The sequence below is a fragment of the Cetorhinus maximus genome, chromosome 27 (genome assembly GCF_964194155.1).
Source record: "Cetorhinus maximus chromosome 27, sCetMax3.hap1.1, whole genome shotgun sequence".
NCBI lineage: Eukaryota > Metazoa > Chordata > Chondrichthyes > Lamniformes > Cetorhinidae > Cetorhinus > Cetorhinus maximus.
The window spans coordinates 18,876,236-18,903,556 of record NC_135905.1 but is presented as its reverse complement, the minus strand read 5'-3'; the positions used below and the strand labels follow the sequence as shown (position 1 = coordinate 18,903,556).

Genomic DNA, 27,321 nt, shown 5'->3' with positions numbered 1-27,321 from the left:
GACTGAATGAGGAAATACTCAGCCACTCACTGAACTAGGTCTTGTCACACTACGAGCAACTTAACAACATACGGCTCCTTCGAACTGCATCACAATACAGAAGGATCCAGGCGGGATTGTGCTTGTTTACGAACTGAAATGCTTCAGCTCCTCTTCCTTTCCCTGCAGTAAAAGCAGATTCTCTCGCTGTCTATGCAGATGCTTCATAATACAGGTAACCACAGGAGGTTTCAGATCTGTAACTAACACAGCCCATGTCCGCAGCCTTACCAAGCTTTTGAATAGAGAGAACATCTTCCCAGTGGAAAGCCAGAAACACATCATTGTGCTGTGTGAGTTATCCTTTTCACTTCACTGATACTCTCTTCATGTTTTTCTCTTTCCACAGTATATGTTGTTCCAATCCTCAGTGGCTGTGTCTCCCAGATGCCTGGGCCTAAGCTCTGCAATTCCCTCCTTAAGCCTATCCACCTCTCCCTTAAGACATGTCTTTAAAACCTACCTCTAGCCAAGCTTTTGGTCACCAGTCCCAATTTTTCCTTATGTGGCTTGACAAATCTTTGAAAATTGTGAGGTGTCTCGGGACCGTTTACTGTGTTAAAGGCACCATATAAATGCAAGTCCTTGTTAATGCTAAAAATAACTGGTGCCTTCCTAACGGGCAGAATTTTGCCCTAGGTTGGACAGGCAGGGCCTTTAACTACCTTAATTATCCTGTCAATGGCCTTAATTGGCCTTTGACAGGTCGGTGGGCAGACAGCTGATTTCGCTGTCCGCCTGCTTTCCTCAATATTTAAAGGGACCAGGATGATGTCGGGGGTTCCTCCCGATCTCATCCTGCGTCATTTTCCCGTTGGCGAGCGGGCCCCGCCCCCAAATCGCCAACGGGAAAATTCAGGCCAACTTACTTGTGAATGCAACATGCTTAAAGGCACAGATGTAATTTCACTGAGGAGGAAGAAGAATGATGTGACCATAGTATACGCATGAAATGATTTTATTTAATTCTATTAAAATTTCTAAACAATAAAACGCACAGCTATTGAATTCGGCTCAGCTGTGGAGTGCTGCAATCTCCTGCTAATCCCTGGAGAAGGGTCCACATCATTAGCCAAACGTCAGAAAATGAGACCAGGCAATGAGATGACTAGAAGCAACATTTCATCTCGCTGTAAGGATGTGAGGATACAAACTACAGTGCAATCTGTCAACTGATCAATAAGCATCGTTCACTGCCTTCACCGCTTCCTTGCAAAGTAAGTCCAGTTTCCCATCACCTCCTGAAAAATAAAACCAGAAGAAAAAGCAGTGCACAAACACAGTAAACAGATTTCTGACTTTTTTTTTCACACACCATTAGGTCATCCGAAACAAAAGCGAAATAATGCAGATGCTGGAAATCTGAAATTAAATACAGCCAATGTCAGAAATACTCAGCAGGTCAGGCATCATCTGTGGAGAGCAACAGAGTTCACGGGCAGAATTCTTGCCCTTGTCGGGCGGCTCGGTGGGGGGGTGGTCAGGAAGACTACTGCCGCTTGTGATCGGGGTCGGACCGTGATTTCACGCTGGCGGGCCAATTAAGGCTGCCCGGCATGAAATGCATGCTGCAGCGCTCAGTGCTGCCTGTGCGGGAGGGGGGCGCGAGCGGGGAACTTTGTACACGTGCTGGAAAAGCTCCCCGAGGCGCAGAGTTGCCTCAGGGAGATGAAGAGTTCTGACAAACAAAAATAAAGAATTTTTAAATGTTAAAAAAAACATGTCCCCTCACGTCACTCCGTCACATGAGTAGAGACATGTTATGAATGAGATGTAAAATTTTTTATTTGCTATTGGAAAGCCCGTGGATGAAGTGTCCTAAAAAGTGCAAAGGCTGCTTGGCCATGTCGCCTGCCCGCTAACCGTAAGGTTGGACGGGCAGCGAAAAATTTAAGTTAATTAATACTTTAATGGCCTTAATAAGCCTTCTAATTGTCAGTGGGTAAGCTGTCAATTCCCGCGCAAGCCTGACGACCAGACTATCGCGTGACTGCATGTTGACGTCGGGACACTCGCCTGACATCAACGCGCGTCATTTCATGCTTGAGCGGGTCGGGCGCGCGCCTGCCCAGCCAGGTGAAAATTCTGCCCAATGTTTCTGGTTGCTGATGGCCTTTGGGGTCATCGTGTCCTGAAACGTTGGCCAGAATTTTTCTGTCAGCGAGTTGGGGGCGGGGCCCGCTCGCCAACGCGGGATGAGGTCAGGAGGAACCCCCGATGTCATCCCGCCCCATTTAAATATTCAGGAAGGCGGGCAGACAGCGAAATCAGCTGTCCACCCGCTGACCTGTCAATGGCCAATTGAGGCCATTAACAGGATAATTAAGACAATTAAAAGCCCTGCCTGTCCAACCTTAAGGCTGGCGGGAAGGCCAGGAGCCCCAGCAGACTGCAGATTATTGATGAAACTTTATCCACTGGCAGGATGAGGTTTCATGTCTGTTTTAAAAAACTTTAATAAAGTTTTAGTCATATTTATTAACATGTCCCATCTCATGTGACATTGTCACATGAGGCGGACATGTTAATTTTTTTATTTTTCTATTTTTTAAGTTTATCAAACTGTCAGCGCTCTCCCTGAGACAGCACTTAGTCTCAGGGAGCAGTGAGCATACTTTGACAGTTGGGGATTCCCTCCCCCCTCCCCTGCACAGGAACTGCATGGCGCTTCCCGTCGGGCGTCACGCTGGGTGGGCCTTAATTGGCCCGTCCACTCAAAATGGCGGCGGGGCCCATTTCGGCGGCGGAGTTTGGCTGCCCGCCCGCCAACCAAGGGTTAAATTCTGCCCGTTAACTCTGCTTCTCTCCACAGATGTTGCCTGATCTGCTGAGTATTTAGAGCATTTTTGTTTTTATTTTAAATAATATTTCTGCTGAGGCAGTTATTAATCGAATATATATAGATATATATATATATACATATATATGTATGTGCCAGCTGTACAGACCAGCTATGGAACATAGCACTCTGTGATGAATACTGCAAGTAAGTAAATACCTGCATAAATTTAGATGGTATTTAAAGTTCAAATTGTACCAACAATTAGCAAATATGAGGGATCCTATTCTTGACTGATCCACTTGGCTACACGTCTGGGAGATGTATACCCTTGATTTCTTCCCTTTCCCTATTAAACATCCACAAGATTACCACAGACAACCCACTAAAACCAATGCCCACAAGCCCCAACTGAAGGAATAATATGATTAGAAAGCATTTTTCACAGTCACGTTTTGCCAATGCCCTGACTGAACTCTAAAGATGTCACAACAAAAGTGGCATTTGGTTCCTCAACAAGTGCAGGCCATGCAAAATCACATCTGACCTGGTTGGAATTAGGCCAAAATTTGGATTACCAAGCCTGCACAATCTAGTCTAGGTCATTTCTTTATATTTAGTATTTTTACTCAATTATCCAGTACAGCTTAAAAAAAATACAATTGTTACACAGTAAACTGGCAGTCAGAGATGAACATTTTAAGACCTTTTAAATTCGTTCATGGGATTTGGGCATTGCTGGCTAGGCCAGCATTTGTTGCCCATCCCTAATTGCCCTTGTTCAGAGGGTATTTATGAGTCAACCACATTTGCTGTGGGTCTGGAGTCACATAAAGGCCAGACCAGGTAAGGACGGCAGATTTCCTTCCCTAAAGGGCATTAGAGAACCAGATGGGTTTTTACGACAATTGGCAATGGTTTCGTGGTCATCATCAGACTTTTAGTTATTGAATTCAAATTTCACCATCTGCCGTGGTGGGATTAGATCCTGGGTGCCCAGAGCATTATCTTGGGCCCCTGGAACACTGGTCTAATAACAATACCACTATGCCACCACTTCCCTCTACTCTTAATTCAAAATTGTTCAATTTAACTGTACTATTTCATTTTTTAGCACTGCTTTGCTATGCTATTTATATTAGTTAATTCAAAGTACTGGGTAATTCAAATTTTTTAATGCAAAATGAATTCTTTGAGTTAACCAGAGTATATTGAATTAGAATGGCATAAATAATGGGCTGAGCTGAAATAGCAGCCAAAAAGATCCAAGCTATTGCAACACATGGTGTCCACTGGGATTAACGTCGAGCTCTTAGAAATTGCTTGACCTAGAAACAAGATGAGTTCAGGCATCTTTCCCAATGAAGAGTAATTTCACTGTTGCATGTCCCTACACTATGCCAGCTATGAGCTGACAATCTTACACTAACCGTGTTAGGGTGGTACTGGAGTAACAATCACTTAGTTGGGAATCCTCTGTAACTGCAAGGTTCCTTCTTTGACCAAAAAAAAATGAGAAATTAGAGCAAAAACCTTATAAACAATTTGATGGTTTAACTTCCCAGGCAATGTTATCACAAAAGCAACTGGCTAATCTTCTGCCTAAAAGGAGAAAACTGCTTCTCAAATGACACGTGGTACTTTGGGTGCAACTTATGGCATTGCACTATGTTTCGAGAACAAAAGGGGAAAGGAATCCACATGATTTTCCATCAAGACGGTGGCTTGTCAGGAATTAGAGATCGAGTCTTTCCAAGTAACAATTTTAAAGATTGTTACTAAGAATCATCATCAATTTTTGGCGCCTGTAAAACTGCTGCATGTTGTGTGATGGTGAGATCTACTACACTCTTTACGTGCAGTGTGCATCATAATGTACCTGAATTGTTTCCAATACTGCGGCCTTTACACACGTGCCCTGAGGCTCATTAAGGAGCTGAAAAATATGATAATCAGCCCTATAATGTCTGAACTACGCTCTGGGAACGGAACCTAATGCCCTCCCCCATGGAAATTTGGTGGCGGGGGGGTACATTTAGTCAAGCTGGTGGGCACCCCATCACCTTCCTGCCTCTATCCCGATTAAGTCGAGGACAGGAAGACTGGTGGATGGCCTTCCAGGGCTGCTGCAAATTGAAGCCCTTAAGTGGGCACTTAATGCCCACTTAAGGGCCTCATCTTGCCGCTGCCGGTATAAACCAGCGTGGAGTAGCTTGTACCATCTGGATCGTGGTGGGTGTCCCTTGTTCAAAGACTTGTGCCTTTGGATCCAGCATCAGAAAGGAAGGGAGCCCACTGAGAGCAGCACCTCTGCCCTTGCTGCCAATTCACCCCCCCCCCGCCCCTGTGGCCTGCAATCCAGTGGTGATAATATGTTTGGGGTGGGTGTTGTACCAGCAGCAACCACTGCCTCCCCAATGGCGCTGCCATTCAACTGAGCTGCCGGCCTCCGATTGGCCGGAAGTTCTCGGCGGGCGAGACTTCAGCCCCCAGAGGTCCTTGATGCCGAGGAAGGCCCACCACTGTCCAGTGAAGTGCCCAATTGGCAGGCCATCCCTAAAAGAGGCATCGCAGGGTTTTCGACAGCTCTCCAGTCAGTGGGCAGAACCCCCGTCACCTCCATTAAATAGTGCCCTAAGAGCTTAGTGCTTTATAAAGTGATTATTACAAGGGAACCTCCTTCCTTCACATTGGATGTGACTGTTTAAAGTGACTTGGTATTTTTCATATAATTTCATTTACAACACTTTCTTTGTTGTGTATCTGCCCTTTGCTTTGGGAAATCACGTTTTGTTAGAAACATATTTACTGTTGGCACCTTAAAGTTATATCTGACTGTTGCCCTCGGCATGCACAGATTATGATTCCTGTAAGATGACATCAAAAATCTATGTAAATGCCTGAAATCAGACCTGGGAACAGGTTCCATAACCAGGACAGTTCAGTGAGTGATAACAGCCTCACTGAGTTTTTATATGCCTAAGGAGCTCTGGGAGATCTCACCACATCTGTCAACCTTCAGTGCACATGTACATCACTGATACCTTAGCCGTTATGGCTAGTGATTTCATTGGCTTTCCTCTGGGAATCAGCATAAAGCTTGAAGGAGTCCTCAACTTCCACGATATGACAAGAAGCCCCAGAATGCAGAGCATCAGTGTGGCCACACACACCTGGACCACATTATCAGCCCGTTCAGTTACTTTGCTGTTCATTTTGTGTCCTCTATCCATGTTAGTGTTTTCAACGTATTTGTTCTAAGCAATGAGAGCTTTCAGTGTTATTAAGGGACTATACCTGACTGTGTAAGGGAAATGAATCAACATGTTGAAATGACAATCACTGAGGGTTAATAACTGCCTTTGCTGGTACTGATTCAGCTGAAATCATCAGGAATCAATAATTCTGTCAGACGGGTCTCATGATTAAACCCTCAGTATTCAGTTTCAATAAAGTAAGCACCCAAAAATAGAGCCGAAAAGCTGTTGAATCTCTTGATGTTCCCTAAGAGTCTGTAAGGGTGGAACTGAGGCACCACAGGCAAGAGAGGTCCCAGATTTGCTGTCAAGGTTTGGTCCATGCTGAGTTTGTTGGAATACAACAGGTATCTGCTCACGTTATATACAAAACAATGCTCTCCTCCCTGGTGCAGTCAGACTGTCTTCATCTTAAGCAGCTGCTGCTAGCAACTGCCCACCCAGCTCCTGAGTGCCTCTCCTCCTGGACTAAGCTTAGCTCCTGGGCTGGCAGCCCAGCTGGTCAATCTTATTGGCCAGCTCCCTCCCAAGCACCCACTCCCAACCCCACCACCAATGCACTGCCTCTGAGCCTGTAATGCATTGGAATTGAACAAATGAGGCCGATGGACCAATTTGCTGCCCAGAATGTAATAACAGTAAAAACTGGGAAATAAGAATACTGATCTGAACTGGTCTTCTATACCTTAAAATGGAACACCAGTAAAAACTGGGAAATAAAGAGTATTGCTCCGAACTGTTTTTCCCTTCTGGGTGTGGCCCTGCTGCTGGTCTTGGTAATAAGCACAAATGTTGCCACCAATCCCTAGGCTTCTAAGTCCACAAACATTGCTCAAGTCCCACTCTAGGGCCTGAGTTCCTGTCCAACAATGGCAGCCAACAGCAGTCACACGCTGGCTGGCCAATTAACAGCTGGCCAGCTCACTCAGAGGGCCAGTGCTGTCGGGTGGGAGGGAGCGGAAACAGGGACAGCTCACCCATGAAGCCAGCTGGGGGTGGGGGCTTTAAAAGGACACTAGGAAGGATACTGGGAAGGCCAAGGGAACAAATTTGGAACTGTGTGCAGTGGCAGGACCCTCTTCAGAGATGGTCAATCTCTGCTATCCTGCAGCACAGGGAGGGCCAGCTTGTGAAGGGATTTGTGGCATGTTAGCCAGAGGACAAAGCCAAGCAAGCGGCCATGGAAATGTCCGCATCCAAACAGCGCCTCGTTTCTCCGATGACTCCTGCAGGCAGGCAGTGATCGATGGGAGATACTGCTGCCAGGTAATGGCAAGAGGAAGCCTCCACACCTAACCCAGAAAGCCTGGGCAGAGGGGGTGGCGATAGTGAGGAGCCACGGGATCATGTGTAGGACCTGGGTGCAGCATCGGAAAAGTGTGAATGACCTTCTCTGCTCTGCAAAGGTGAGTGTAAGGAAGCCCATTTACACCTTGAAGGGATGTATATGTGTGTGTGGGCATGCACTTGGTGGCGCTGGAAGTTGTTAGGTGATCAACTCCAGATGCAAAGGAAACCTGTGCCCAACAAGGATGTTTAGGACTAGGTAGGATGGCAGGCACACCCAGGAGGGAGAAGTTCTGCAATGTGTTGGGCACATGGACCGGTGATGCTGGGGAGGAGCATGTAAACCTCAGTCATATAGAAAAGGGCCACGTGAATATGCTCTCCTCTTCACAGGAGGAAAGGAAGCACAACACACCGGAACGTGGATGTACAGGTGGTGGGGTTCCAAATCTGGCAGTGCTGATACCGGAAGACATTTTAGAGTTTGCATGCGAGCAGGGGATGAGGTCTACTGGTCGAGGAGAAGAGGGGGTTTTTGAGGAGGGTGAGAGTGAAGAGGACACACTTTTGATTGTGGGGGGGGGGGGCTTCAGAAATGGAGGCTCAGGGGCAAAGAGTTACATTCACTGTTCCTCTGTGTTCTTGCATCAGTATATGTTGGAATTGTGCCATGTCCATGTGCAGAACACAGCAGCAGCTACTGACTCTGCTTCTTTAATGTTCACGTATACTCTCTGCTGTGTTTCATCCATCAGGGGGATCATCATCCAGAGCAGTAGAGGTTCCGGATGGTTCACCACTAACATCGGAGGAGGAGGGACCTCAGATGTTGCAGCATCACATCCTCATTCCACACCTCGCATCACTTCAGATACTGGCGCCTCAGTGGGGTTGAGTGCGTCTGTACAGATGGTAGTGGGGCAAGCACACCACATTCACCTGAGCAGCTGTCAGAGACAGTGAGTTCCCAGACCTCTGAGAGTCGGAGGATTGTTGGAGACCAGGAAGATGCTGATCCCCAAGGAGGTGACGACACTCTGGAGTCATCCATCAGGCAGAAAATGCTGGATGTCCAGCTGGAGGTATGTGAGATCTGGCACAGCTTCCAGAGAGTATGCATGCCTTGGGTCTGCAAAATGAAGGGGTCTATGTGGGGCATGAGCACTGAGATCACCCACTCCTCTGAACACACACCATCCTCCATCAAGAGGTCGATGACCTCTCTCTCATAGAGCACCAGCTCCAGCTCAATCAAGGGTTTCTGGGGTTGGGTTCAGAGCTGCAAGTCCACACACTGGCACTGACTTCAGGGCATTGCCAGTGTGAGAGATGGATGAGGCACTTGCCATCTCTGCCAGCTTCTCTTCCATCTACGGTGAGCAGGGAGGTCCAAGCAAACCTCATGTTGGTGGATAAGCGGCAGCTCTCTCCATCTGGGGGCTCCTCTCAGGGCGTCCCTGACAGTGACAGCAGCTCCTCCGCCTCTCTGTCAGTGACCGTTTTGTCTGAAGAAACCATGACAACTGAGGAGTGTCCTGACACTGTGCAGGACTCTCTCACCCAGTCGGGGCCCTCACCATCTCCGGCAACCAGAGGACGACTGCCAAGGTTACCCAGGCCAATGGGGATCTGAGAGAGCAGCTGCCAGCGATGGGGGAGCACCAAGATGAAACACTTGTAAACGGTTTAAGAAATCACAGCAAACACAGAAGGGCAATCATGGGTGAAATCTTTAGCTGTGTGAATTGTGTACTGTTGTTCCACACCACGGTATTAAATTGTTACTTCACATCACATGTTCTTCTTGTGCTATGAGAGTCATTTAGATTGGAGGCCTGCAATTCAATTCCAAAAAGTGACTGAGCATGATTGTTCTTTCTCAGAGGAGGTGCAGGCCAAAGAGGGTGTAAGGAAGGGCTCTTGAGGTCCGAGCGATTATGTAACTACAGCCTTTTCAATGATATGGAATGAAGACTTTGGAAGCTCCTTTGAATGAGCACTTCCCAGGCTCCCAAAAGCTACAGTCCTGCTGGCTTCTCAACATGGCCCTGTGGCTGTTTAGGGTCATCCTCAGAGTCTGTGTTTGGTTCATCCTTAAACATTTGCAGCTGGACATCCCAGTCTTCCTCCTCCATCTGACCTCCCGGAGAGAGAGCCAGACTGTGCAGGGTACAGCACACAACCACAATGAGCGCCACGTGATCTGGTGCATATTGAAGAGGTCACCCAGATGGCTCCAGGCAATGGAACCTCGCTTTGAGCAGGCTGACCTTCCTCTTGACTATGACCCTCATGGAGGTGTGGCTTCTGTTGCACCTCTCTTCAGCGGGGTTCGAGGATGTCTTGTTGTGTCCAGCCATCTTTTCAAAGGGTATCCTTTATTCCCCAGCAGCCAGCCACCCAAGCATGCAGGGTGGTGAAAAGCCTTGGAACCTGGGAACGCCAGAGAATATAGGAGTCATGGCAACTCCCAGGATACCGTGCACAAACCTGGAGGATCTGTTGCTGATGGTCACACACTAGCTGGATGTTGAGTGAATGGTGGACTTTACGATTCACAAAGACCCCCGGATCTCCTGCAGGTGCTTTGATCACCACATGGGCGCAATCAATGGCACCCTGAATCTTTGGGAAGCCTGCAATTGCTCCAAATCCTCTTGCATACTCTGCCTGGCTATCCTCATCTATTCTGAAATGTATGAAGGTATTCACCCTACTGAAGAGTGCGTCCGTGACAAGCTTTATACAGCTGTGTGCTTCAGATTGTGACACTCCACAGAAATCCCATGCAGGACCCTGGAAGGACCCCAAAGCACAAAAATTGAGGGCAATGGTCACTTTCAGTGCCACAGCCATAGGGTGCCCCCCAACACAGTTGGATGCAATCTTGGGCCCAATCATTTCACAGATGGAAGTCACTGTCTCCCATGAGAGGCGGGTCCTTCTTCTGCACTGAACCTCTGTCCTGTCCAGATAGTTATTCAACTCTATCGGAGGAAGAGCCTCCACCTGACATAACAATCACCGTTTTTAAGCTATTGGATTGCTGAGGTGCAGACTTAACGATGCTATGGTCAGTCTGTAAACGGCTCTTTAAGGACAGAAGCCTCCTTAGAAAAGAATGAGCAATATGCTTGGCAGAGCAATCTGGAAAGTCCAGACTCTCCAGGAATGTTCACTCCTACCTCCACACCCTTTGCTCCATCCTTGGCCTTATATCCCACCCTGGATTTAGACGGTCCTAGTTGTGATTCCCCACCAGCCCGTGCGCCAACTGTTAAAATGCACGGGCTGCTTAAAATTGCAGGGCATTGCCCTTTTCATTGGATGAATTGCCCCTTTAATTGACATCGGCCGAGCTGTCAACATTTGCCCACACCCGCCCACCGAAATACCGTAATGCAGGGCGACGATGAAAAAGAGCAGGGGAGTTATCCCCAGTGTCCTGGTCAATATTTATCCCTTTATCAACATCACAAAAAACAGATAATCTGATCATTATCACATTGCTGTTTGCTGACTGCAAATTCGCTACCACATTTCCTGCATTACAACACTTCAATGAAGTACTACATTGGCTGTAAAGTCTTTTGAGATGTTTGGTGCATGTGAAAAGCGCTATATAAATGCAAGTCTTTCTTTCCTCATAAATGCTGGGCCACTCGGAAAAATTACACTGTGACCTCTGGATGTGTGGCAGCTTTGCTCCAGAATATAGCTGCCCATTTCCAAGTCATTTAGGGCTTTTTACTCTTCCATTTGTTTACAATGCGGGATTCCACTTAACCTGAATTGAGCCCAGACTCAATGAATATCTGATAAGGAATAAGATTGTGAAATCTGGAGCATTAATTTTTAATTTTTCTGCAGCCAGTTTTATTGCATTCAAATATGATTGGGTTAGAATACAGCGTTCCTATGGAACAATGCAGTTGGCAGTGCTCTGGAATGCTACATACTAAACAGATGATTTCACTGTGGGCTACTGACCAGAGACCAGCAATTTCCTTCCAGAAGGAGATTGAGGAAAGTACCTGAACTATAAAGAAGGATGAGAGAAAATGTCAAATTCCACATAGATGCTCAAATAAAACATTCTCTAAATTTATAATCTAAGTTTGAGTGTTAGTAAACTAGCACAGGAAATATTTCTTTGTACAGGCAGAATATATTCCACTTGTCAATAACTATAATTAAACTGAAAAGTTAATATCAAGTTCATTTAGAGATGCTACTGTGAGGAGATGCAGGGTAGGTATACCAGACACTTAAGCTCAAATATGTTGTCACTCAAATTATCGTGTGAATTGAAAGGTGAGCATTTGGGATTGGTTTTATCACTTTCTCAAATTCATTGGATCTAACTGTCTCTTCAAACACAGCAACAGAATTGCAGCATCAAATTAAATTCAATGTGTTCATATTCAAAGGACACCAGTGATCAGAAGGAGCCACTTAAAGTTTGATTCAATTACAGTGATGAGGTATTGAAGCAGTAAGACACTTAGACAGTTCACTCTGACCTTAGCATGTTCACTTGCGTGCGTACCCAGTGCTTGATTGATGAGGGAAAGGCTCTTTGGGATTTCGCTGAAATGTGATTTGGCTTAAAATGATGTACGTTTGTGCTATTAATTACAACACTCCTGCAAAGACACTACCAGTTAAATAAATCTACAACATTTCTTAAAGCTTTATTTTTGACACATTTAATTGCAGAGCAATATGAAGGAGGAACACAGACAAAAATACAAGAAAGCAGATCCTTTTGAAAAGTGCATTTTGTTAGATGCTGCGCCACAGCAATATTACACAAATTAAAAAAAAACTTACGCCCATGTCCAACGGTCAAAAATCTTGAGTTAAAATTAAACCAATCTACAGTAACATTAAGCCACATAAATGAAGGCAGGTGGTATTGTGATAAGTCTGGACAAGGTTAAGATGAAGACAGCTCTTCAAACCCAATATTGACAGGGTGTGTGGAACTATAAAATCACGGGTAAAATTTTTAGCTCAGCAGGCGCGCACCCAACCCGACAGAGCATAAAATAACGCGCGATGACATTGGGTGTGCGTCCCGACATCATCGCACACTCGTGCAATATTTTGGTCAGTGGGGTGTGCCGACAATTAAAAGGCCTATTAAGGCCATTAAAAAGTTAATTGAAAGAAATTTTTCGATGCGAAAAATCATTCATAATTTGCATAATTCAGATACAACTGTCTGAACTACTATGTAACTCCAGAATTCAAAGCTAATTCACTGAAAATAGAAAATGATCAGCATTTATGTTAAGCATGAATGTTATGCATGGAACCTTCTGCCCCCCCCCCCCCTCCCCCTCCCCCCCCAAGTAGCACTATGGGTGTACCTACACCATATGGACTGCAATGGTTCACCAACACCTTCTTAAGGGCAATTAGGGATGGGTAATAAAAATGCTGGCCTAGCCAGCGAACCCACATCCTGTTAAAGAATAAAAAAAAAAGATTTTTTTTGTTGGTCTCAGTTTCTCATTATAATGTTATGTATAAAATCATTTTAAGAATTTTTTTACCAAAATCAAGCTGTGTTATTTTACATTTGAAGACAGACTCTCCATTCACGATAAGCTCCACGGTATCCCAGTCAAAAAATTGTTCTAGAATCCAGCGATGACCACTGGCCTCCAGTATAGCTTCAAAAGTGAGAGGGAAAACCCAATTAAATCTATTTATTTATTTAAGGGTTTTGAGAACATCCATCATACAGCAACAATTACATTTCAGACTATACTTTCTATAAAACACCGGCAAATCGTAATTTAAAAATCTTCCAAAAAAATGGAAGAGAAAAAATATATTTACTGCAATTCTCTAACCTTGATTTAGCCAGGAGTGAATGTTGAACAAGAAGGTAAGAAAGCCAAAAGCTACTAATGTCAGAAAATTGTGGAAGGGTAGAAATAATTAAGCCTTAATTAGAACAAAAATACCTGGAAAAACTCAGCAAGTCTGCAGCATCTGTGGAGAGGAGCACAGTTAAAGTTTCGAGTCCGCATGACTCTTCAACAGAACAAGAGTCATGCGGACTCGAAACGTTAACTGTGCTCCTCTCCACAAATGCCGCCAGACCTGCTGAGTTTTTCCAGGTATTTTTGTTTTTGTTTTGGATTTCCAGCATCCGTAGTTTTTTGCTTTTATCTAAGCCTTAATTAGTCCCATTTTTACCCAACTCCTCCCTAGGCCTTCAACAGACAGGTAAGCAGCAAAATTGGGAACTGTGGTCCAGGCTTAAGACCATCAATGGATAACACCATATGGGATTAACTGGTAAATGTTGATCACTGAGTGTTAAACACTGTTAAATTACATATCTCTTTCCTTTAAAAACTAGATATTTTAATGTGACTTACTGAGAGTAATAGTAACTGAACTCAATTGATGTGAATGGAGATTAACAATGGGCGGGGTTAAAACCAGTTTTGTACCTGACCCCTTGTGTTTACCAACAGGTGGGTTAGGTTAGAATTGCCCCCCTTATTTCTGCATTCCCAAAAAAGTTCCAAATATTCAGGAATTTTGCCAACAGTCTCATCTCTGCCAATCACCCTCAATTGCTCTTTAATGTGTAAAATTCTCTTGTACAACCTTCCTATGTTCTGATATGCCAAAAATACAGAATTTAAATTACATTAAATTAAACTTCACTGAGTGAAAATGACATCAAATTAAAAGTGAGAGAATACTTACAAACTATCGACAGACAAGATATTGATGGATAAATGCAAGTCCTGGGATAGAGAGGCCTTCAGAATTTTGGCACTGACAACTGCAAAGATTTACTTTCCCTGGACTAAGGATGAATTAAGCTCCAGTAGTCTAGTGATATGTTTTGGAGTATAAGACATTTGGACTGAAAGGAACAGTTCAAGGAATAAAGATGAAAGGAATAAATTTAAAGTTACAGCAGAATTCAATAAATAAAACACTAACTTAATTAGGGAAAGATCTAGAAAACCAATTCGCTCACAGCAAGGTCCTGAGAAAGGCAAATGAGATAGATACTCAGAAGTTGTTGTAATAATATTGGCTGAGGAATAAATGTTGGCCCAGACACGAGGGGAGACACACCTTGGATCTTTTATATCCACATGAGAAAGGGAAACTGGCCCTCAGTTTAATACCTCTTTCAGAAGACCGCATATGGCAACAGTGGAGTACATCCTCAGTGTTACACCGAACTGTCAGTGTAGATTATGTGCTCAAGTCTCTGGTGTGGTGTTCAAACCCACAGCTTTCTGACCCAGAAGCAAGAGTGCTTCATCCAAACCAAGATTATCACTTCACTCTTAATATGGTAGTTTAGTGGTATTGGTATCGGACTAGCAAACCACAGGTCATGAATTTAAATTGTAAAATTAAATTCAATAAATCTGGCGACAGTAAAGTAGCTGTAAAAGCTGATTGTTTCTTTGCTATCATTAGTGGTAGTCTAGTGGTTCAGGTTCTGGACTAGTTATCCGAGTGTTGATAAACTCAAAACTTCTGATGGCAAATAGTGAAACTGTAAATAATAAATATACCCCACAGTCAGAAAAGAAATAACACTGGAGCTTTTGGATCAACTTTTAAACTGTCCTACAGGGAACAGAATCTTCTATCCAGGCCTACTTGTCATTCTTAATGGCCTCAGAGCAACAATGGATAAGTAATTCATAATTATTATGTTTCCCACATCCTAAGGGCAGTTGTTTAAAAATGACGGGGGCAACTAATGCTGTGATTTACAAGATTGTATTTGTCATTGTACAATGCATATTGAGCAAAAATAGCTTGTTAGACCTTTTTCTGAAATAGGTGTCCCCTTAACTGGCTTCAGCTGCTCAAGTGAATCAATGCATCCTAACAGCATCACCATTAGACACAATATCTGTCGGCCTTGCCAACCTCAACGGTGACTTTCAAAATTTACTCTGTGTGAATCCCTGCAAATAATGACACCACCCTTTCAGGCAGGGCACTCCAGATCACAAAAATGCAATGTGCAAAAAAAATACTTTCCTCTTGTTCTTTTGCCCCTTAAATCTGTCCCTTCTGGTCACCAACTCTTCTGCCATTGGAAACAGTACTTGAAAATAATTTGAGAATACAATTACATAGGATATATAGCACAAAATAAAACCATTTGGCCTAACCACCACTTTTTAAAAAATTCATTCATGGGATGTGAGCATCACTGGCCAGGTCAGCATTTATTGCCCACCCCTAAATGCCCTTGTTTAAAGGGCATTTTAAGAGTCAACCACATTGCTTTGGGTCTGGAGTCACATGTAGGCCAGACCAGGTAAGGATGGCAGATTTCCTTCCCTAAAGGGCATTAGTGAACCAGATGGATTTTTTTTACGACAATCAACAATGGTTTCGTGGTCATAACCAGACTTTTAATTCCAAATTTTTTATTGAATTCAAATTTCACCATCTGCCATGTGGGATTCAAATCCAGGTCCCTAGGGCATTCTGCTGCGTCTCTGGAATACCAGTCCAGTGACAATACCACTAGGGCACTCCCTCACCTTGAGCCTCTTCCCATCTTTTCTCATCTAAATCTATCAATATAACCTTCTATTTCCTCCTTCCTTATCTGCTTGTTTAGTTTCCCCTTGACTGGATCTATACTATTTGCTTCAACCATTTGGTCGTGAATTCCACATTCTCGCCACTCTTTGGGTGAAGAAGTTTCTTCTGAATTCACTATTGGATTTCTTGGTGACTATCTTATATTGATGGACCTAGTTATACTCATCCCCTTAACAGAAAACATTCTCTCTATATCTACTGCATCAAAACCTTTCATAATTCGATTAGATCACCCCACAGCCTTCTATTTTTAAGAGAGAAGAAGCCCAGCCTGTCAATCCTTTCCTGATATGTATACCCACACATTTCTGGTATCATCAAAGGTGTAATGCCAAATTTTGAGGTGCCAGGGCTCAGTAAATATTTTGGCCATATCATTTCTAAATCTATTATTACGTTATTTTCCTATGTATTAATCATTTGAGTCCCCAAACCTCAGTAAAACTATGCTTCTTAAGTGATAAATATTAGTACCAGTAGGCATTTTATTTCAAACCAAGCGGTGGAGAAGAGAAGGTTGAGAGGAGATTCATTAGACGTGTTCAAAATCATGAGGGTCTGGATACCATACCGATCACCGTACATGGTGAGAAATTATTCCCTAAGGTAATTAACAAAAGAGCCAGCGGTGACATGAGGAAAAACTTCTTTATGTAACAGATGGTTTGGATCTGGAATGCACCTGCCCCCGAGCACTTGATTGAGACAGGTTCAATTGCGGCTTTCAAAAGAGAACTGGATAAGTAGCTGAAAAGATTTTACAGGGCAGCAGGGAAAAGGTGGAGGAGTGGGACTAGCTGAGTTGCTGTTGCAGAGAAGTTTTTATTCATTCATGGGATTGGGCAACGCTGGCTAGGCCAGCATTTATTGCCCATCCCTAATTACCCTTGAGAAGGTGGCAGTAAGCTGCTGCCTTGAACCATTGCAGTCCATGTGGTGTAGGTTCACCCACAGTGCTGTTAGGGAGGGAGTTCCTTCACTGTTGCTGGGTCAAAATCATGGAACAGCGATATATTTCCAAGTCAGGATGGTGAGTGGCTTAGAGGGAAACCTGCATCTGTCTGCTGCCCTTGTCCTTCTTAATGGTAGTGGTCGTGGGTTTGGAAGGTGCGGTCTAAGGAGGCTTGGTGAGTTCCTGCAGTGCATCTTGTAGATGATACACACTGCTGCCACTGGGCATCGGTGGTGGAGGGAGTGAATATTTGTGGATGGATTGTCAATCAAGCGGGGCTGCTTTATCCTGGATGATGTCAAGCTTTTTGAGTGTTGTGGGAGCTGCACTCATCCGGGCAAGTGGGGAGTATTCCATCACACTCCTGACTTGTGTCTTGTAGATGGTGGACAGGCTTTGGGGAGTCAGGACGTGAGTTACTCGCCGTTACTTTCCTGACTTGGAAATATATCCTAGCCTCTGACCTGCTCTTGTAGCCATAGGCCCGAATTTTTCCCGTGTCTGGGGGGCTTGGTGGGAGCAGACGGGGGCGGTTGTGGAGTCAACTACCACCCGCGATCAGCTCTGCGCCGCCATTTTATGTGTGCGGGCCAATTAAGGCCCGCTCAGCGCTACCTGTGCGGGGGTTGGGAAGAGGGAGATTCGGGGCTAGCGCTCTTTTGCGCATGCACAAAGCTGCCTCAGAGAGATTGAACCGCTTCTGAAAATAATCAATAAAATCAATAAAGATTTAATGAAATGTGTCCCCTCACATGACTGTGTGACATGAGATGGGACATGTTTTTATTTTTCAGGAAAACTTCTTATTTAATTCATAAAAGCTTTAAGAAACCTCATCCTGCTCTTGATTGAGATTTCCTAAAAAAATGTAAAGGCTGCTTGGCCTTTTCACCTGCCCGCCAACCATAAAGTTGGACGGGCAGCATTAACTTGGCATTAATTTATTCATTAATGGCCTTAATAAGCCTATCAATTATTGGAGGGCGCACAGCCAACTCCAGTGTGAGCCCGCCAAACGAAACATCACGAGACAGCGTGATGACAGCGGGACACACACCCGATGTCATCGTGCATCATTTTATATGCCGGCATGTCAGGCCCACTCCCTCATGCTGATTGAAAAATCCTGGCCATAGTATTTATACGGCTAGTCCAGTTCAGTTTCTGACCAATGGTAACCCCCTGGATGTTGATAGTAGGGGATTCAATGATGTTTCTGTGTCAGTTACCAATGTGCTGAATGGCCTCATTCTGTGCTGTAACTATTCTATGATTCTAGTATAGATACATTCACAGAAAGTTGATAAACACATGAGGAAGAAAGAAGCTGAAGGTTACCCTGATAATGTGACCAAGAATGGTGAGAGGAGGCTTGTGTGGAACATAAACACCAACATAGATGAGGTGGGCCAAATGGTTTATTTCTGTGTTAGAAAGTTCATGTAAAGCCAGCAGGGAATAGCAACGCTATAGGGGAGGTGGTGGCATAGTGGTATTGTCACTGGACTAGTAATCCAGGGACCTAGGATAGTGTCTTGGAACCTGGGTTCGAATCCCAACCATGGCAGATGGTGAAGTTTGAATTTAATAAAAATCTGGCTTTAAAAGTCTAATTGTCATAAAAACCCATCTGGTTCACTAATGTTGTTGGAAATCTGCTGTCCTTACCTGGCCTAGCCCACATGTGACTCTGAACAATTAGGGATGGGCAATAAATGCTGGCCTTGCCAGCAACACCCACAATATAAAAACAGAATACTGTGTTTCGCATCCTCAGGCTGTCACAGCCAAGGAATTAATGTTCAGCAGGCAAATGGGGCAGGGTATTTGGGATACTGATGCTGCTTTAGACCCTAAAGTCTTGAGCATCAAAGACCCTAAAATGCCTGTTTATGAGAAAGCTGTGTGCAGGGAGTTGTAAGGTCTGTATTTTTTTTTACAATCAGGGAGCTGGACAGGAGGGTTACTGTTGTTGTTGCTGCTGCACAGTGACTCAGAGATGTTTAGCAGCTGCAGAGCGAGGCCTGGCCTTCCCCCTACATCTCTTAACCTCCCCAGGCTCCGGATTCACAGCGAATTCCGGTCAACTCTTCCTGTCCGACCTGAACTCAAACTCCAGGAACTTGTGACCAGACTTGGCCTCGTGCCCACATGATAATACACGTAGATTTCATTCAACATGGTCCCCGTACCAGCCCCTCTGTGTCACACATCACACAGCCCCACATGGTTGCGAGTGGATTTCCCTCCAGTTCTGATTGTTGCCATCAATGAGTGAAATCGCCCTGCACGTGTTTACTCCTGGAAACAGGTAGCTTCAATGCTGGAGGCAGCGAGGATTAAAATGAACACCAATCTTACAGATCGAAAATCCAGTCAGATAATTAATGGAGTGGATTCCACTGAGATCAGTGGAAAGAAAAATCAAGTAGGGTGGATAAGGGGTGACCAATCAGTAAAGGAGATTTTACCATCCAGCCATGAATATTAAAGCATTTAAATAGGAGATGCTGGAGCAGCGGTCCAGCAGCACAACACCCCTGGGTATTATTCTTGTAAATCTTTGCTGCAAGGTTCCCAGTGCCTCTATATCCTCTTTGTGGGAGCACGCGGTGTCTGCCGGCACTCTCGAGGCCTTCCGTGCCCGGTGGGCACCACGGGGACTGGGGTGTTTTGTTGACCCCTTTAATCACATTTTGGTTTGATTTTTTTTAAGTTTCCTTTAAACTTTTTCCTTGATTTTACAGCTGACCTGACTTAGGGGCTGTGCTTGATTTATCCCTTATTTTGTTAATTTAGTTAATTGTTTTAACTCAAAAGAGTTATATCCTCTTTGTAACATGGTGAGCAGAGCTGTATTCTAAGAAGGCTGTACTCTGTGTGGGCTCAGTGAGGTTCCATACAGCTTCTGTCTAACTTCCCTACTTTTCAATTCCCTCTGGAAATAAAGCCTAGGCTGGTATTCGCCAGGGGACTGATGATTTATTTGGATTTATTTTTTTGGAGGTTTAACTATTCGAGCCTTTGGGCTGTCAGGGTGAATAGCGCTTTGGGAGAGTTTGACGTTTGGCTTTTTCTCACCTTGCAAACCCTGCAGCCGGCCAGTCCTGTAATCCACCACCCCACAGGATTCATACGGACCATAGCGAATAGTCACCAGCGCTGACAGCGGCATTGACTCGGGGCTCCAGGGGTCAACTCAACCTGTCCAAATCCAGCCCCACTCACCTGGCAACAACACAAAACGTTGCCAAGGAAGTGAAATCACTCAGAAAAGAGGCAAAACTTCCGGCTTGTGACTTTTAAAACTTAACCAGGGGAAGAGTAAACTGAGCTTGGTGGTCAGCAAAAGCTTTTCCATAACCCGGGCTCCAGCCTTTCCCCCCCCCACCCCAACTTCCAATACCTGCTTCGCTCTGCAGATTAACTTTTTGTTCAGTTTGAAAGTTAATTTTTAGTCTGAACAGATTTGTTCTTGCAAAGTTCCTGCAGTTTCTCAGCAGTTTAGCTGTAACTGCGCACACACCCCACAATTGATGTTAGTTCTTTCCGGGCAGTCAGTCAGTATTCCCGGACTGGAACATCTCCTCACTGTTTAGCAAGGCTGGGGGAGGCTGGTTAGTCTGTGAAATCGAGTTCCTCTTTCTCCTTAGATTTACTCTCACATGCCTGGCGTAGTTTGTATCCTTTTTTTGTGGTTCAGTAGGGGATATGTATTTCTTCCAGATTTTGGTGTTGGCTGTTGAAATTAGGTCAAGGATGTGTTTTTCTTTTTCTTTCACCCTTTCACCCAGCTGTAACCAGTGTAAAAATCCCCAGGTGCATTGTGTCACCGACCATTGATAAAAGAGCATCAATGGCCTTTCATATGGATTCTTCTTTCCTTCCCGTTTCTAATGACACATGAGGCAGACACAAACACACGTGATCATGTCTGTTTTCGACATTGGTTTTTCTTGGGACAGGTCACCAGACTGTTAATTGACAGAGACTGTAGCTTGAGGGGTGCCGCTCTGCATCAAGTATGGCTGACCAGGAGAGACACACATTCTTCCTGCCCGCCAAAGACGTATTGGAATGATTTGCAGGTTTATAATCAACCTGCTTAACCACGTTGTGAATGCATCTTCCGTGAACATCAAGTCCTGGAGTGAGACTCGAACCTGGAACTTCTGGCCTAGAGAAACTGTGCCACAAGACCTCCCTTTTCCTTAAGGATTGGTGTCTCCTATTCAGTCTTTGAGCTTAGAGTGGCTTATGGCACTCTTACTGTCTTGTTTGTGAGATGGGTCTTGGTTTCCATTACTTTTGGTGGTGTGTACAGGTTGTTACTGGCCATGTGTGATGGAATACTCTCCATTTGCCTGGCTGAGTGCAGCTCCAACAACACTGAAGAAGCTCAACACCATCCAGCAATTAGTTGATTGGCACCACATCCACCACCTTCAACATTCACTCTCTCCATCGTCGATGCATAGTGGCAGCAGTATGTACCATCTATAAGATGCACCGCAGCAACTCATCAAGGCTGCTTCAATGGCACCTTCCAAACCTGCGACTTCTACCACCTAGCGGGACAAGGGCAGCAGGCACATGGTAACACCATCATCTGAAAGTTCCCCTCCAAGCTGTACACCATCCTGAATTGGATGTATATCGCCATTTCTTCATTGTCGCTGGGTCAAAATCCTGGAACTCCCTCCCTAGCAGCACTGTGGGTGTACCTGCACCATGTGGACTGCAGCGGCTCACCACCACCTTCTCAAGTGCAATTAGGGATGGGCAATAAATGCTGTCCTAGCCAGTGGGACCCACATCCTGTGAAAGATGAAAAAAACTTTGCTTCCAGGCGCCCATGTTAGTTGATAATGTTAATAGTTCTCTCTCTTTAGTGTGCCTCCCTCTCTTATAGATCTGCATCTGTCAACCTTCCCCTCAAAATTCCAAGCCTTGATCCCTTCCTCCTTCTAAGCTACTGCCCCATCTCCAACCCCCCTTTCCCCTCCAAAGTCCTTGATCATGTTGTCACTTTTCGAATCTGTGCCCATCTTTCCTAGAGCTCCAGGTTTGAATCTCTGCAAGCAGGTTCCTGCCCCACCACAGTGATAAAATGGTTCTTATCAAAGTCACAAATGACACCCTGTGTGACTGTTACCACACTAAGCTATCCCTCATCCTCCTTCTCCTGCAGCCTTTGACACGGTTGACTACACCATCCTTCTCCAACACCTCTCCGCCATTATCCAGAGGGACTGCATTTGGCTGTTTACGTTCTTTTCTATCACATCATAGCTAGAGAATCGCAAACAATGATTCATCTTCCAGCTCCCGCACCATTATTTCTGAGGTCCACAAAAGATCTATCCTTGAACCCCTCCTATTTCTAATCTACATGCTGCCCCTCGGCGACATCATCTGAAAACATTGTGTCAGATTTATATATAAGCCGATGACACCCAGCTCTACCTCACCATCAACACTCTTGAACCCTCCACTGTCTTGGAATTGTCACTTCTTACCTAACATCCAGTACTGGATGAACAGAAATGCACTCCAATTAAATGTTGGCAATACTGAAGCCATTGCCCTTCATGCCACAGACAAAATCCATTCCTTCGCCATCAATTCCACCCTCCTCCCTTGCAACTATGAGTTCAGCCAGTCTGGTCACAATCTTGGTGTCATATCTGACTCCAAAATGAGCTTACTCCTGATCACATATCCACACCATTACTAAGGTCCTTATTTCCACCTCCATAACATTGCCTGACTCTTTGCCCACCCCCCACCATCGCCCTCAGCTCTTCTGCTGCTGGAACCCTCATCCATGCCTTTGTTACCTCTAGACTAGACTATCTGAATGCACTCCTGGCTAGTCTCCCACATTCTATCCTCTGTAAATATCACCCAACACTCTGCTGCCTGTGCCCTAACTCTCACCAAGTCCCATTCACACATCACCCTGTTCTCTTGACCTACCTTGACTCCCAGGTCAGATGACCTGATACGGAGCACCATTATCTTGAAGGTGTCCCAGGGAGCAGGATATGGGAGGGAGGGTGCAAGGAGAAGGTCCCAAACCAGGGGGGTGCAGGGAGAGGTCCCAAAAGGTAGTCCCAGGTAAGGGACAAAGCCAGGGAACTAAATTGACCCCTTAAATGAAGTTAAAAGAAAGGAGCAGAATAATAGACTCCAAATTCAAGAAAGAACTGCAGGTAGCAGACTTTGAATGAAGTGGGCACAAGAGGAGTGCTGAACATCTGAGAAGGCAGCCAAAGGTTGGTGACTCTTTGCTGTGAGCCACTGGGGCAAAGGTACCCCTTTGGAGAAGTGGTTTTCTGCTTGGCACAGCCGAAGATCTGAAAATGTGCTTGGAAGGTGAAGCTTGAGTGTCTCAGAGATCTAGAGGGAAGGATTTTCAGAAGGCAAGATTGAAACCTCGCGAGGTGGGTCATTGTTGAAGCCATTCGAGTAGGAGCAAATTTTGGAGAGAATTCCAAGACAAGATCTTCAAATGTGGAGATTGGAAACTCTCTTGAGAAAGACTAAGTTTCTGTGAGATTGGTTGGCTCAAAGTGTGACAAACATCTGGGTGGGTTGTTGAGAAACCCATGGAACCTGGTTTGGTCACATCTGTCATCTATTGTGTAGTGTGGTGTGCTAACCACAGATCACCTGTTAATTTACATGTACCTCATACTTACCCTGAATGTTAGGGTATGAGATAGATATTGAAAATTGTTTAGTCTTTCTGAACTTGTATGGTAAAGTTTATATTTGTTTGTTCAAAGCCGGTGGAATCTTGTGGCTTTATTCACTTGAATCTCAAACATTATCTACTTTAAGCAAAACGTTATTGGTCCCCAACCGAATCCCCCCTCCTGCCCCTCATGTCCCAGGGTCTGGCCAAGAATCATAACAGACCCTCTGTCAGAACTGATGAAAGCAACCTTCCTGAATAAGTCATCGACCTAAAACAGCTTCTTCTGTTTTTATTTTTGATTTCCAGTATTCACAATACTTTGCTCTTGTGGAAATGTTATTTTGTCATCCAGGGTCATTTGAGAGTCAGCAGTGGTCTGTACTATTCAAATGCCAATCTTTTCCCATCCATTTGTTTAAATTGGTCTTCAAAGTCCAATGTGAAAGTAGCAAATTGTTACAAGGTCAGAATAGGACATGTGCAAGAGAGTATTGAGCACAAAATGTTGTCTTATCCTTTTGAAGTATTAAAATACTTGGCTATGATTACTTAGTGCCATCAAACACATTACAATGAGTGTGGTTGTCAAATTTATTGAACAATGTAGATGTTTACCTGCTTTGATCAGAAGTGCATTACTTAGCTGGGAGAGGCAAGGAAGTTCATCAGCATAGAGTAATGGAATGAGGTAGCTTTCATGGCCCTTCATAATGTTTGATTGATTGTTTATGCTTATCGAGATGAGGGATGTTCACGTTGGGCGATTAAAGTTTTTTGCTGTTGCCCATTTTTACACACAATGTCAATTTTATGCATTCTCAAGGAAGATATCACATGGGGTCAATGCAATCTAAAGATTCATTTGGGTCCAGAACTTCCAACCTGGGTTGGAGTCCCCATTTCACACAAAAAGTTACTTACTTACCTTGCTACCATTTTTCAGGCCCGTCTTCCGATGGAGGGTCCTTCCAAACTCGCGCAGTGCAACAATTCTCACAGGGAGCAGCGGAAGGAATCATCGTAGGAGCAACGTCCCCTTTTATGGCACTAGCTGTTGTATTCTGAAAAGTAGAGATTTTAAAGTTCCAAAGCCACTTTGAGAATCTACAGAGAGAGAAAGCAAGTGGGTGAGGCGGTAAGGTGGCAGGTAGGTGAGGAGTCAGGTGGTCGGGGGTAGTCGGAGGGATATTGGGGGGTAGTCAGGGAGCCGGGGGTGGTTAGCCGAGGGGTCGGGGATAGCCATGGGTAGTTGGGAGATCAGGGGGGTAGCCATGTGGTCACTGGGGAGGGGAGTCAGTGGGTTTGGGATGAGTAGTCCGGTGGTTGGGGGTCGGGAATGAGTCGGAGGTTTAGGCAGGTAGTTAGGTGGCCGGGGTTAGTCGGGGGGCTCCAGTGAGGAGTTGGAGGGTCAGTAGTATAGTTACCCAGGATTTAGAAATGGTTTTAACCCTTCTAACTTTTCCTGAGTAACTATTCAGGTAAGTGAGTCAGAAGCATCCTAAGTCTGTGACTCTAACTCAGAGCTTCGGAGACTTTCAGATGCAGAGAGGTCCAAACTTCCCGGGCAATTCCCATGTAGTCACTGCATTGGGACTTCTGACGGGACCCCAGTGCACCTTAGGGGAGTGCCTCCAGGGCATGACCATCCGGAGATCAGAAGATCTGGGCCATTCATCCCCAGAATGGTGTGCCTTCATCCCAATATCAGAATTGTGGGCCATTACGGGTCTGATGCCTGAAAGCTTGAATAATTTACTACAAACAGTGGTATCTAGAATACAAACAGACTTCCTAACAAAGTAAATCCAGTTGATACATGTCTGCTGTTGAAATATGCATTAAGGAATTTCTGGAGAACTTTGACTTTTTTTGAAGTGCAGTGATATTTTCTGGTATCAAAGGGACATTCAAAACCAGGCGAGGTGAAAATGGCTGCCCTTGACATCAAGGCATTTGACCAAATGTGGCATCAAGGAACCCTAGCAAAACTGGGGTCAATGGGAATCAGGAGGAAAATTCTCCACTGATTAGAATCATACCTAGCACATAGGAAGATGGTTGTGGTTGTTGGAAGTCAATCACCTTAGTCCCAGGACATCACTGCAGGAGTTCCTCAGGGTAGTGTCCTCGGCCCAACCATCTTCAGCTGCTTCATCAATGACCTTCCTTCCATCATAAGGTCAGAAGTGGGGATGTTCACTGATGATTGCACAATGTTCAGCACCATTTGCGACTCAACAGATACTGAAGCAGTCCATACCCAAATGTAGCAAGGCCTGGACAATGTCCAGGCTTGGGCTGACAAGTGGCAAGTAACATTTGCGCCACACAAGTGCCAGGCAATGACCATCTCCAATAAGAGAGAATCTAACCATCGGCCCTTGACATTCAATGGCATTACCATCACTGAATCCCCCACTATCAACATACTGGGGGTTAACATTGACCAGAAACTGAACTGGACTAGCCACATAAACACTGTGACTACAAGAGCAGGTCAGAGGCTAGGAATCCTGTGGCGAGTAACTCCACTTCCTGATTCCCAAAGCCTGTCCACCATCTACAAGGCACAAGTCAGGAGTGTGATGGAATACTCCCCACTTGCCTGGATGAGTGCAACTCTCACAACACTCATGAAGCTTGACACCATCCAGGACAAAGTAGCCCATATGATTGGCACCCCATCCACAGATATTCACTCCCACCACCGACGCACAGTGGCAGCAGTATGTACCATTTACAAGATGCACTGCAGGAACTCACCAAGGTTCCTTAAACAGCACCTTCCAAACCCACGACCACTACTATTTAGAAAGACAAGGCAGCAAACAGACGGGAACACCACCACGTGGGAATTCCCATCCAAGTCACACACCATCCTGACTTGGAAATATATCGCCGTTCCTTCACTGTCATGGGGTCAAAATCCTGGAACTCACTCCCTATCAGCACTATGGGTGTACCTACACCATGTGGACTGCTGCAGTTGAAGAAGGCAGCTCACCACCACCTTCTCAAGGGCAATTAGGAGTGGGCATTAATGCTGGCCCAGCCAGTGACGCCTACATCCCATAAACGAATAAAAAAAAGAAATGACCTTGGGAAATAATATAGAAATAAGAATTTTGTCCGAGTTTTATTTTGTGCTAAGATTATATAAAAATGCTAAGGCATATTTCTGTCTGTTCCTTCATGTTTCCGCTGTACCTCCTGTTTACCATCACCAGATTTTTATGCAGATTTGTTTATAGGATGGCAAAGACTGGGCCTGTAAACTTGAAACTGGGGGAGAGTTATGGCTGTTTGGAACTGAGTAATAAAACTGTAATTTTGACACAGCACTTTGGTGACACAAGCCTTGAGAGCGAAACTCGAGTTGTTTATAGGTGTCATCTGAATGCTGAGATTCAATCACAGCCTCGCTTTCTATCACCTATATTATTTTTATAATATATTTTACAATGTTAGTAAAATAAAAACTGCGCTAATGGCAGCTGAAGTTCATGCTGGAATTCACAGGCAGGTAGAAGAAACTGAATAAATTCTGAACTATGGGTTGAATAGGAGGATTTAAGAGTATACCACTCGTGTGTGATGTTTTACAAAATATATTTTCTTGAACCATAATTTGTAGGAACTCATAAGGAAAATCAATGCCTCATCCTTGTGGATTGTTTTTATG

General features: G+C 44.8%; 1 protein-coding gene across 2 annotated transcripts; it reads right to left on the bottom strand.

Moving 5' to 3' along the window:
* Positions 1-1,166: 1,166 nt before the first annotated feature.
* c27h10orf53 (chromosome 27 C10orf53 homolog) lies at positions 1,167-20,129 on the bottom strand. 2 transcript variants are annotated; one of them, XM_078531047.1, is made up of 3 exons: positions 20,018-20,111; positions 12,924-13,043; positions 1,167-1,280 (listed from the first exon to the last, which is right to left on the bottom strand). In XM_078531047.1, exons 1-3 carry the CDS (start codon positions 20,109-20,111, stop codon positions 1,216-1,218), a joined length of 279 nt encoding a protein of 92 aa, XP_078387173.1. In that variant the 3' UTR covers positions 1,167-1,215. The 2 variants fall into 2 exon arrangements, 1 of the variants encoding a protein (XP_078387173.1); XR_013573541.1 differs by lacking the exon at positions 12,924-13,043 and having other exon boundaries at positions 1,180-1,280; positions 20,018-20,129.
* Positions 20,130-27,321: the final 7,192 nt, after the last annotated feature.

What these genes read in the sequence shown, in the direction of transcription:
- c27h10orf53 (XM_078531047.1), bottom strand. Translation starts at nt 20,111, where the DNA reads ATGCCGCTGTCAGCGCTGGTGACTATTCGCTATGGTCCGTATGAATCC. An exon ending in CCGGCTGCAGGGTTTGCAAG is followed by an intron (nt 13,044 to 20,017) that starts GTGAGAAAAAGC and finishes TCACTTTTGAAG; the next exon opens with CTATACTGGAGGCCAGTGGT. An exon ending in AATAACACAGCTTGATTTTG is followed by an intron (nt 1,281 to 12,923) that starts GTAAAAAAATTC and finishes TTTATTTTTCAG; the next exon opens with GAGGTGATGGGAAACTGGAC.